Source organism: Choloepus didactylus, chromosome 10 (genome assembly GCF_015220235.1).
Source record: "Choloepus didactylus isolate mChoDid1 chromosome 10, mChoDid1.pri, whole genome shotgun sequence".
In the NCBI taxonomy this organism is placed as follows: domain Eukaryota; kingdom Metazoa; phylum Chordata; class Mammalia; order Pilosa; family Megalonychidae; genus Choloepus; species Choloepus didactylus.
This window is the reverse complement of record NC_051316.1, coordinates 25,071,781-25,084,311: the sequence shown is the minus strand read 5'-3', so window position 1 is coordinate 25,084,311 and position 12,531 is coordinate 25,071,781. Positions and strand designations below refer to the sequence as shown.

General features: G+C 43.2%; 1 protein-coding gene across 1 annotated transcript; it reads right to left on the bottom strand.

Annotated features, from left to right (window-relative positions):
- Window positions 1-431: 431 nt before the first annotated feature.
- LOC119545138 (translation initiation factor IF-2-like) lies at window positions 432-12,103 on the bottom strand. The gene is made up of 3 exons (XM_037850734.1): window positions 12,093-12,103; window positions 9,516-10,403; window positions 432-867 (listed from the first exon to the last, which is right to left on the bottom strand). Exons 1-3 carry the CDS (start codon window positions 12,101-12,103, stop codon window positions 822-824), a joined length of 945 nt encoding a protein of 314 aa, XP_037706662.1. The 3' UTR covers window positions 432-821.
- Between the last annotated feature and the right edge of the window lie 428 nt (window positions 12,104-12,531).

Below are 12,531 nucleotides of genomic sequence, written 5' to 3'. Positions count from 1 at the left end.
AAGCAACTATAAGATCATGAATAAAGACTAGATGGCCTCCCTTGACAGTAGGGGTGAAAGCTTGAGGATTTCACATAGGAGAGGACTGGCAAATAGACTTGACAGTTATGCCTTGAGCAGCAAGGAACTTTCATTACTTGCTAGTGTTAGTTGACACCTTTTCAGGATTGGTAGAAACTTTCACCCCCCGAACTGAATGAGGTTCTGCAGTCACCAAAGTCAGGTTAAAAGAAATAACACCGAGATTTCAGGTTCCACTCACTATTCAAAGTGATAATGGCAGTGCCTCTGTTTAAAATATAATCCAAGATGTTTCACAGACACCTGGAATAAATTTGAAATTACATACAAAATGGGGACCACAATCTACTGGAAAAATTAAAAAGAGGAATCATACTTTAAAGAAAACCATTGCCAGATTTTGCCAAGAAACCATCCTCACTTGGGACCAAGTGTTGCCTATTACACTCCTCAAAATTTGAGTTGCCCGTACAAATGGACTAGGTTTCAGTCCCTTTGAAATCCTATATGGGAGGACGTTACTCAAAAAATAAGATGGAAAATACATCAATGAACTGAGTGCATGAAAACTTACAAAAAGTTACAGCCATCACCTAAGAGGAAACTGTAAGTAAAATTTTAGAATATGCTAGTTCCAGATTTCTTTTCCTACAGACATGACCGAGCATTCTTACAAACCTGGGATCTAGTATTAGTAAAAACTTGGAAGAACAAGGATCCTGACAACCAACTTACCCCTAAGTGGGAGGGATCCTATGCTGTGCTGTTGACTACTCATTCTTCTTTAAAATTGCAGGGTATTAAGCCGTGGATCCATTATTCCAGAGGGAACCAAGGCTGCACAACCTGAGGAAAAAATGAAAAAAGACAGAAGTTACTTGCATACCCCAACCAGAGACCTAAAACTGCTTTTTCAAAAATTGCCAAAAGCTATATAATGAATTGCATATATGTTGTTTGTTTCTGTTACTTGTGGTGGCAAAGGGAAAGTTATGTGTTCATTAAATAAACTACAGAGAGAACCTAAGATGGTGGCTAGGTGAGACAGAGCAAAAAAACACCTCCATGAAAAATACTAGCTAAAAACCAGAAAGTGACCCAGAACACCACTTCCAGAGCAGCACCAGCCAGACAAGGTCTGCTAAATCTACAGGCACCGTGTATTTGGTGAAATCAGGAGTCTGCATTCTGAAACGAGTGAGTGAGTCAGCTAAAAGTCCCTCAGCCACGCTGCGGTGTGGGGAAATGGTGGGTTGGCATTTGGAGATGAACTAGTTCTTAAAAAAAAAAAAAAAAAGCCCAGGAGCAGCTGCAGATACGATGGGAGTGGGCTGCACTAATGCCTCAGTGTCTGGCGTGGAGGATACCCCTTCCCACTCCCATTGCAGATTGTCTCAGGCCCAGGGGAGCAAAGGGCAGCCAAAAGGAGAAAAAAATTCACAACTTGCAGCCATCTCCCCAGTGGGTGGGGGCACTCCTGCCCGGGGCCGAACCCACAGCACAGAGCCATGCCAAGAAGCCCAGTGTCACAGGGAGTCTTTCCCGCCACACCACACACACGCCATAATATCGGCCGTGGACAGGGGCCTTTAATACACCCACGGCTGATTGTCCCGGAGCTGGGAAGGTGGAGCTGTGTGGAAAGGGGGAAGTTAACGTGTCCCATTCAACCATCTTTGAAGCAGGCTGGGAACGCCCCTGCACGGCCGGCACACACTTGTGACATGGCACAGCCCTCCCTCCCTCAGCAGAGGTCCTGGAAGAGCACAGCAGGGAAGGGTGAACCACTCAGAAATCCCAGGGAACCTACGCCAATACCAAGGACTTTTGGGTCAGCGGCAGAGAACAGCCTTAAATCTCCGGGAGTACCTGGGAGGTTTGATTATTAAAGCTTCCCTTCCTCCATAACCGCTCAGACACATGTCCCTCATTTAGGGTAGGCAGCACCGACAACACACCCAAATTAAGTGCAGCGATTGGACCCCACAAGAATCAGATCCCCACACACCACAAAGACAAAGTTGGGGAGAACTGACTTGAGGGGAATAGGTGACTCACGGACGCCATCTGCTGGTTAGTTAGAGAAAGTGTACGCCACCAAGCTGCAATTCTGACAAATTAAAGATCAAGTAAAGCAAATGCCAAGAGGTCAAAAACAACAAAAAATCTTAAAGCATATGATAAAACCAGACGATATGGAGAACCCAAACCTAAACACCCAAATCAAAAGATCAGAGGACACACAGTACTTGGCACAACTAATCAAAGAACTACAGACAGGCAATGAGAGTATGGCACAGGATATAAAGGACATGAAGAAGAGCATGGCGCAGGATATAAAAGACATAAAGAAGACCCTAGAAGAGCATAAAGAAGATATTGCAAGAGTAAATTAAAAAATAGAAGATCTTACGGAAATGAAAGAAACTGTAGGCCAAATTAAAAAGACTCTGGATACTCATAATACAAGATTAGAGGAAGTTGAACAACTCAGCCTCCTTGAGGACCACAGAACAGAAAATGAAAGAACAAAAGAAAGGATGGGGAAAAAAATGGAAAAAATCGAAAAGGATCTCAGGGATATCATAGATAAAACAAAACGTCCAAACTTAAGACTCGGTGGTGTCCCAGAAGGGGAAGAGAAGGGTAAAGGTCTAGAAAGAGTATTCAAAGAAATTGTTGGGAAAACTTCCCAAACCTTCTACACAATATAAATACACAAAGCATAAATGCCCAGTGAACTCCAAATAGAATACAAATAAACCCACTCCAAGACATATCCTGATCAGACTGTCAAATACTGAAGAGAAGGAGCAAGTTCTGAAAGCAGCAAGAGAAAAGCAATTCACCACATACAAAGCAACAACATAAGACTAAGTAGTGACTACTCAGCAGCCACCATGGAGGTGAGAAGGCAGTGGCATGACATATTTAAAATTCTGAGAGAGAAAATTTTCCAACCAAGAATACTTTATCCAGCAAAACTCTCCTTCAAATTTGAGAGAGAGCTTAAACTTTTCACAGACAAACAAATGCTGAGAAATTTTGCTAATAAAAGACCTGCCCTACTTCAGATACTAAAGGGAGCCCTACCGACAGAGAAACAAAGAAAGGAGAGAGAGATAGAGAGAATTTGACATATATAGAACATTATATCCCAGGTCACCAGGACACACATTCTTCTCTAGTGATCACAGATCTTTCTCCAGAATGGACTGTATGCTGGGACATAAAAACAAGCCTCAATAAAAAAAAAAAAACAAAATGAATTTGCTCAAAGCACATTCTCTGACCACAATGGAATACAAATAGAAGTCAATAACCATCAGAGACTTGGAGAATTCACAAACATCTGGAGGATAAAAATGAGGGGGAGATGAAAACATTCCCAGATAATCAAAAGCTGAGGGACTTCATTACCAGTAATCAGTCCTATAAGAAATGCTAAAGGGAGTTGAACAGGCTGAAAGGAAGGAACGCTAAACAATTGATTGAAAACAGATGAAGAAATAAAGATTTCCAGTAAAGATCACATGGTAAATATAAATACCAATACTACTGTATTTTTGATTTGTAACTCCACTATTTACTTCCTACAGGATCTAAAATACATAAACTGTAACGATAAATCAGTGGTTTTGGACTCAATGTAAAATATGTAATTTTTGACAAGAACTACATAAAGGTAGGGGAATGACGGAGTATAGGAACATAGTTTATGTGTCATATTGAAGTTAAGCTGGTAGCAAAGAAAAACAAGATTGTTATAGATTTAAGATGTTAAATTTAAGCCCCACGGTAAACACAAAGAAAGTATCAGAGAATATGACCAAGGAGATGAAAAGTAGAGTAGGGGTTCCGAGAAGTGGGGGAAGGGGCAATGGGGAGTTAAGAAATGAGTAGGGTTTCTGTTTGGGGTGAAGGGAAACTTCTAGAAATGGATGGTGGGAAGGTGATAGCATTGCAAAATTCTAAATGTGATTAATCCCATTAATGGAATGCTAGGGAGGGGGTGGAATGGGAAGATTTAGGCTATATATATGTTTCCACAATTGAAAAAAAAAAAAAAGACAGTCTAAATAGATGACAATTAAATGCCAAGGATGATCCTGGATGGGATCTGAGGATGGAGGAGAGGAGGCCCAAAGGGACACAGATGGGACACAAGAAAAAAAAAAAAAGGAAATACAGAACGTAAGCTTTGTATCACTGTTGAATTTCTTGAACTCTTCTTAGCTGTGCTTAATGGGACTGCATAAATGAATGTTTTTGTTCATGGGAAATGTATATGTGAATTATATTGTTTGTTCAAGGATGTGTGCAGCTTGCTCTCATATGTTCAGAAGACAGAGCAATAGATGATGGATGATAGGGAGGGAGGGAGGGAAAGAAATAGCGATGTGACAGCATGTTAAAGCTGATGGATTGGGGTATCAGGGGAAGGGGGTCAGGGCATGCTGTGTATTGGGTTTGTATTTTTTTTGCAACTGTACCTGTAACTTTGAATTTATTTCAAAAAAAAAAAAAAAAAGTAAGCTAGAGAAGAGCCTTAAACCCTTTCTTTTTGCCCAAACTATAAGGGCAAAATAAATCATCTCTCTTCAAATTCAGAGAGCAAAGCTCTGAGAAATCAATGCGATCAGAGGGTCAGGTCAGGTCAATGCCCACGTGGCCAAAACCAGAAGTTCTTCAAAGGACCGGGAGGAAAGAATAGCTGTCTGTGGCCAGAAGACCCCCCCAAAAAAAGAAATGCCGCCTTGAGAATATATTCAAATATCAGAACCACCAGTGAAGAGAGCCCATAAAACCTAAGCCATGCAGACTCTGTGGGAAGGCTCAGGAGCCAGGCTGGGAAGGTTCAAAGCAGAGAGCTGTGGTTTTCTTAACAGACAGGTCTCTCCTCTCTCCAGGAGGTAATCGATAGACATAGTTGCAATTGAGGACAGATTAAAGAGAAAAACAAAAGCAACAGGCCAGAAACCATTGGAAAATAAGACCCATATATTAGGACCTGTGTTCTGAATCCAGAAGAGGCAGAAGAATCTCCGGAAAGCCTGTGGCAAGGGCACTGATACATCCCAACACAGGGTTCAGGGAAAACATCACACGGGGTCAAAAACACCCTTGAGCTTCTTCCAGGACCGCACGTCCAACTCACCGTCGTGCTCCAAGGCTGGAACAAATCGCTGTATCCACGAATGAGCACCAGATGATACTGGCCTTGTACATGGGAAAACATATTTATCTTTAAACACTACAACCTCTCCAAAGCACCACGATGTTTATGTTTGATCTCAGTGAGATCAGAAAGTGAAGAATTGGCTCAACACTCACATTTCCAGCCAGCTCAGGGCACCAAACTCAATGAGTAGGAAGAGAAGGGAAACCAAGGCAATAGTTCATCAATTAATCAATCTCTCTCCCTCCCCTCCCCCGTACCCATCTATCCTTTGGCCTCTCTGGCCGTCTTTCTTGCTCTCTGGCTCACTCTCTACGTGTGTATCTTTCCCTGCTTCAATCTCCCCCTTCCCATCTCAGCAAGCACTAGATGATGTAAACTACCTGAGCTCACGATGCAGCTCCACCCTCATAAAAGAAGACAATCAGACCGAAATGGGCTAAACTGAAACCCCAGAAGGGGAAATATAAAAGAAACCTTTAACCGGTACTGAAACTTTGCTAGTGGCAAAGTGGCTACTTGTTTTTAAAATGTCCTAGTTAAATGGGATTGGCTGATCCTTTCCTCTTGATTTTAATACTCACCGTCATATGGACATGCTGGGCAAACTGTTTGCCAGTTTGTATACTGTTCACACATGGGGAGATTCGGTTCTTCTCAATTAAATTCCTTGTTTCCAAATTATTCAGTAACACCCCTCCCCCTTCAACATTATAACTTCAGAAATCATGGGAAAGAGCTGATCACACAGGACTGATCCTGGTGTCGGAACCAATCTGGCCCAGCTGTGTCTCACAGGTCACCCAATGCACTGACACTTGTTACACACAAATACCCACTGGCTCTGTCCCCGACTCGGCTGTCACTGAGGTAGCCGTGCCACTTCACAAATCCATCATTGTTCCACTAGAGCAGGACCCTCATGCTGCTGTTTGTGAGAATATGGGTCTGTAAATTAATTTATCAGAAGGAATCAATTCACATGTAACATGTAAAATCACTATAGATGAGAAAATCCCAGGAAGCTTCAGCTCTTAACTAGAAGAGAGAAATGAGCCCTACCCCTCCCTCAAATGCTGAATGCAGACATACCCCTATTTTCCTCTCTCCTTGGCAATCTCTGAACACCATACCCGGCTCACATGCAAATGTAATGTTTCATTGTTTTCCGTGGGCAAACTGGAGACAGGTGACCATTTGCAAAAGTATTTAAAAAAAACAGAAGTGAGGCTATCTACAAAAGAGATGAAGTAAATCCACAGAGAATGAACTAACTGCACTCTCAAGGTACAGATTTGTAACCAAAGAATTAAAAAACAAAAGTTTGTTTGATTCATTCTGGAAACATTTATTGAGTATCTATTCAGTACAAAATTCCCTTTCACCAAGCTAATGACCCTGAAATCACAAATTGGCTAGGCAACGTTATTGTGAGTTGTGCTCTCGCTCTCTCCCACCATAGTCTCTCCCCCACCTCCTGGACTTTTCCTCTCCTGCTACAATCTTCCTTCCTGAATTCTCCCACATAACCACCTCTCCTAGCCAATTCTGGTTTCACCTGGTGGCTGGCTAACTCCAGCTTACCAGCAAGTGGTGATGTCCCTTCCTGACCTTGCAGACCGTTTACAAACACTGGGCTCAGGTGAATAGGTCATGCAACTCCCTGGGACAATACTCTTTCCCAGTCTAAAGGAAGGGGTCCCTCAGTTTTCTAAGAGAAAATGAATTTATAATTGTATTGCTGCACATCTCAAGGGCCATTTTCATCCTTTTATAGTGCAATATTATTTGCTCTCTAATATCATAATTATTGATGACTGGGAAAATGACAGCATATTGATCCCAGAGCTTGAATGAAATTTTTAATGGAAATCATGTCAACACTACCACTCTACAGGAACCAAACATTCTTAAGTCTAACATCTATTCTCAAATCGGATGTGCTTACCCACAGGAGGGGTATGGGGTAGCATGCCACAGAAGATGAATGAATTGCCAGCTGGGAAATAACGCCACTAGAAGAAATGGCAGGCCTCCCTGGAGAGGCAAGTTTCCCCTTAGAACAAAATATATTTTATAGTAAAACAAGCCTCAATGTATTATGTAGTAAAATGAACAAATACATGAATTTTTTGAAGACAGAAACTGAAAAGGTCAAAGAAATCTCCAGTTTGCAACAGTCTGTTGGGCTATCTCCAACAATAATGGAGTTTCCTGCAAGTAACTTTCTTGCCTTTAAATGTGCCTTGATGAAAATATTGAAAAATATTTCCCCTAAACCATGAACTTCTTGAGAGCAGGAACCATATTTCCTTTTTCTCCTTGTCTCGGGGACCTAAGATAGTATCTAAGACAGTACCTGGCACATAGAGCACACGCAGTGATGCCCGTGGAATGAATTTATCTGAAATAATGCCAAAGGCATAATCAATAATAAAAGATTTTTATCAGATTTGGATGGGAGGAAGGGAAGGTGAACAGCTGTAGGAGGAAGTGGAGTAGAAGTGATCCAATTTACCAAAACAGCTAATGGCTGCCATGGTAACAATCAGATGAAGTTACTCAGTTGATTTCTTTTCCACTTGAACAAGTACAGGAAGGCAAGTACTGTACTTGTTAATCTCACAATCAGAAGGGGGTGGGGCTTGGGACACAAATCTACCAGGTGACACCAGGGTTTATAAAACTGAATAACCTTTGAAGAATTTGGAAAGGGATCATGATAATAGCACTACCACCAATAATATTAGGTGCTGGTTTCTTTGTACCCTGATTCTAAAAAGGTTACTTTAATTGTTTAAAGGTTAAGTGTCAAATATTTGCTGCTGGACTTGAGAAGTGTGAAAAATAGTTCTGCGTGTGTATATATACAGACAGACATAAACACAGACATATACAATAAACATGGGCATATACACAGACATACACATAAATATATAATCTTGAACACCATGTGGATTCACCCTGCCTCAAGTGACTCAAAGAATATAAAAAAGTTTAAACTTTTTTGATTCCTGGCTGGAGACACAAATTCATTTAATTTAGTTCATCTGACATAATAGAAAAGTTAACGCTGCACCCACCTTCTCTATACAATTACTCTCACACTGCAATGAGTCACTCTACATGTTCAATATTCCCTCTACTTTCCAAACTGGAGCTAGAAGTTGGGAGGAGGAGGAAGTAAAGACTTCCAGACCTGCAGCTTTAAGTTGTGACCAATAAGCAAGACCTCTGAAGGCTTCCAGGCTTATTTTCTTTTCTGATCCTTAGGTCTCAGCTATGTCAATTGTGAACCAAAGTGACACCTCTCAGATCTCCTTCATAATGGCAGCCAGAGCTTAATACAATTTCAGAGAAAATGTAAACAAAAGCAAATAGAAAAATTCTATAGCACTAAAATATTCATATTACATGAGGAAGAAGTAAAAAAAGAGCACTGTGAGACATACCATGACGTTAAAGCATGAAGGAGGGAAAGAATTTCAAAGAAAAAAAAAATCTGAAAAAAATCTCTCCCTTTACGCCTTGAACTCTCATCCACAGACACCCTTTTTCCCTCAGTAGTAAATTCGGTAATACATTACCTGTCTGAGCCTTAGGGGCAGAGAAAATATCATCTGATTATTTTATTCTGCTGTATGAAAAGCAAAGGTTTTTCAGTTCACATCTGGGATGGAATCCCTGCTCTTTCATTAAATAGGCATTAACGGGGCCTAAATTTCTGACTCGAAGCTTCTCCATCAACCAGAAATAATAAAGCTCACCTCCCAGAGTTGTTCCGAGAGATAAATGAATGAACAGCAATTGGCAGGCAACAACATTCGTGTCCAGCAATATAAATGTCCAGCAGCGTTTTCTTTTCTACGTAGTCGTAAGAAAGCAAACAAACTCGAAAACTACTACAGACGGTGCCAAACTGCTACACAGCCCGCGTCCCGGGGCGCGGCTGGGAGGCCTGGAGAGGAGGGGGACGTAACCAGGTCGCGGGGAGATCTGGGGAGCGCGCTTAAACCCGGGCCCGGGAAGAACCTCCGAGCGCAGCGGCTTTCACTCTGCCCCGCGTGATTGACAAAGATGCCTTTGGAAGGGCCCGGAATTCGGCAAGGAAAACTTTCTCCCCAAACCGTGAATCCTAAACACAACTCCCTTCCTTAATTCTAGGAGATAGCGTTTTGCAAAAGTTAAAGCCAGGGTATGAACAGCGGAAGGCAACTCAGGGTCCGCACGCACAGAGGGTAGGAGGGAGCGATGGCAGAGCGTCAGGGAGGGCAGGAAGCGCCACCATCACCCCCCGCCCCTAACACTCACGCACCTGGGAATGAACTTGGCTTCGTCCCCGACTCGCGCCCAGAAGTCCTGACAAGCCCGGCAGGGACTCGCCGGGCACCACGGAGCGCCCAGCACCGTCGCCGCGTCCTCCTCGCTGTCCCAGGAGTCGGGCCCCGCCTCGGCCGCTGCGGACGCTGCCTCCCGCGGCCCCCCACCCCGGCGCCGCTCCCTGCGGTGGGTCCCGCGGAAGCCGCGCGCGAACTCCTGGAAGGCGATGGCGCCGTCGCGGTTGGCGTCGAGCCGCTGGAACACGGCCTCGGCGTCGGCAGGTCGCACAGCGCGCTGAACTCCTCGCGCTCCAGCCGCCCCGAACGGTTCGCGTCGCAGGCCGTGAAGACCGAGCGCAGCCGGGCCAGCTCCTCCCGGCCCCGTGGGCCTCCATGCCACCCGGCGGTGGCGACCAAGAGGGCTGCGGAGCGCCGCGGGCGCCCCTGCCCGCCCCGGCTGCGGCGATAGCGGGAAGTCCGGGGCCTCCTGCTGCCGCAGGTTGCAGCGGCGAGTTCGGCTCCTCCAGGTGGTTTGGCCAGTAACGGGAAGGGGCGAGGCGTCTGGGCGGGTCAGGAGTGGCCGGCGGCGCGCTCCGACGCTAGTCCCCGCGCAGTGCCCTTCCGGCCGCCTGCTGGCTCGGGGACCGGTGCGAGCGCGCCCGACTCTGGGATCCAGAAGCGGTGCGGCAGGGCCACCCCGCGACCGAGAGCCGGGCAAGGTAGCGCGGGACACTTTGCTGGCGGGGCCTGGCTCCGCCCAGCCGGGGAGGAGGGGCGCATGGCTCCGGTTCCCACGCCTCCAAAAGCTGTGCTGTGCTCTCCGCGCAGGGTCCTGGCGAGACCCTGGGTTTGAGGTTCTTAATGTTAGGGAGTCCTGGACGCAACTGGGGATGCGGCAGTACAAGACATAGCAGAGGCCCCCATTCGCTGATTTTATTGGCTTTTATTGCCCATTATCATCCAACATTCACGTCCAAATAGTTAATAATACACGTTAGAAATCACATATATCTTCCAGATCCCCGAATCCAAACAATTTTTCTCAGTCCTTTCCTCCTCAACCTGAGAGAAAATTAATGACTAAAATCGCTTGGCCGTCAGCATTCTTTACACAAAGACTGGAGTAGTTTTGTGGTTTATTTTTTTTCTCCTTGTTTCAACAAACCTTATGGAAATTATATATCCAAATGTATGTTCCCTTTGAGATTTTAAGCACTTATTGGGACATTTCTATTCTTTCTTTAACAGCGATTACTTAAAGGTTATAAGGACTTTAAATTCATCTGTTTTTGGTGGTTTTTTTTTTTAATCCTGTCTTCCCCATTGTCAGGAGACATTTTCATATGGCTTGTGTGTATGTTCTCTTAGGTGATTTTCATAGCTTGTGAAAACACATTTATTTTTGCTTTATTCACATTTTCCATTCCCTCAACATTTTATACTAGCTTTCATTTACCATCATTTCTTTTAAAGTTATGACTATTTCCCTTTTATCTCAGTACTGAGTCTCTTTACTGCTTATTACTTTGATTTTTGTAATCGTAAATTAGGGGATTTAACTACCCTTCCCCTCCAGGCGAGTGTTCTTAAACATAAAAGTCAAGTGCTAAATATCTGAGGGACTGGTTCTCCTTGAAAAATACAATAAACATGGTCAACACGCATCCACAGCATCTATCAGACAGTAAATACTGCTGATAGTCTCTATCTGTAAATTTACCGGGAAAATTATGAGAGGAATTTCATTAGAAGCCCTGATCTCAGCAACCTAACCCTCTCAGCTATCTAAGTGGTAAATGAATATATTTCTATATAATTGGACAGCTAATATATTGAAATGAATTTGATCATTAGTGCAGTATAAATTGTTATTGATTTTGGCTTCATGTGCCTTTCTGTTTACTCTAAAGAGTGATTTTTCCATGGAAAGTAAAAAGTGAATAGCTTGGTAATACCTTTAAATCTTTACAAATATGCTTACTAAACTGAATCTTGAAAATATTATCATTATAACTTTGGAAACTAATAACTATCTGCGTCTTTCAAAATAGGTAAGTTAATATTTTTAACTGCTTAGAGAGAGGTGCTTTCTTAAAAACTGCTCATTCACTCTGAACTTTGTGCTCATTATTTCTGAATTTTTATATTAACTGACTTTTCCCTTTCTCTTGTCACCTTCATTGAAGATTCATAAAGAAATATGATTGTTTAAAACATCTTATGCCTGTACCTTCCCATTTCTACTGACATTTTTTTCTTCCATTAAGTTGTAGGAATTTATTTTAAATAACCTACAGTTAATTAAAAGGGAATTCATGATAAAAATAGAAGAAACTGAGAAAAGATGTCAAAAATGGACTTTGCACACACTGAACTAAAATTCCTCTAGAACTAATGATAATAGCAAAAAATCTTCACATTAAAATTCTGCTTTTTATGTTTTCAGACCTACTCTATCAATTATCAATCACTGCATAACAACCCAACCCAACACTTATGATTTAAAATAGCAAGCATTTTATTTGTCCATAATTCCATGGCCTTCTATTTAGATAGTTCTTCTGCTGGCTTACCTGGAATCCATCCAGTGGTTGTAGTCCTAGTGGCATGATTGGGGCTGGCTGATCTTAGATGGCCTCACTCACAAGTCTGGCAGTGGGTGTTGGCTTTTGGCTGGACCGTGGATCTTCAGGAGCCTAGCCTGGTCTTTGTTGCACAGTGGCAGTTTTTCCAGAGGGAGAGCCTCAGTTCACAAGTGCTTTTCAAGCCTCAGCTTGTGTTATCTTTGCTGATGTTTCATTGACCAAAGCAAATCACATGGCCAAGCCCAAAGTCAATGTGGGAAAGGACTGCACAAGGCCATAGATACAAAGAGATGTATTTCATTGGAGGCCCTTGCTGTCACAATATGCCACAGGTAGAGTACAGGATGCCCTCTAATATATTCTCCCAGGCTCCTGTCCTCCTGCCTGTTCTATACAACCATAGTAGGAAAGCACTTCTTAAATGCAA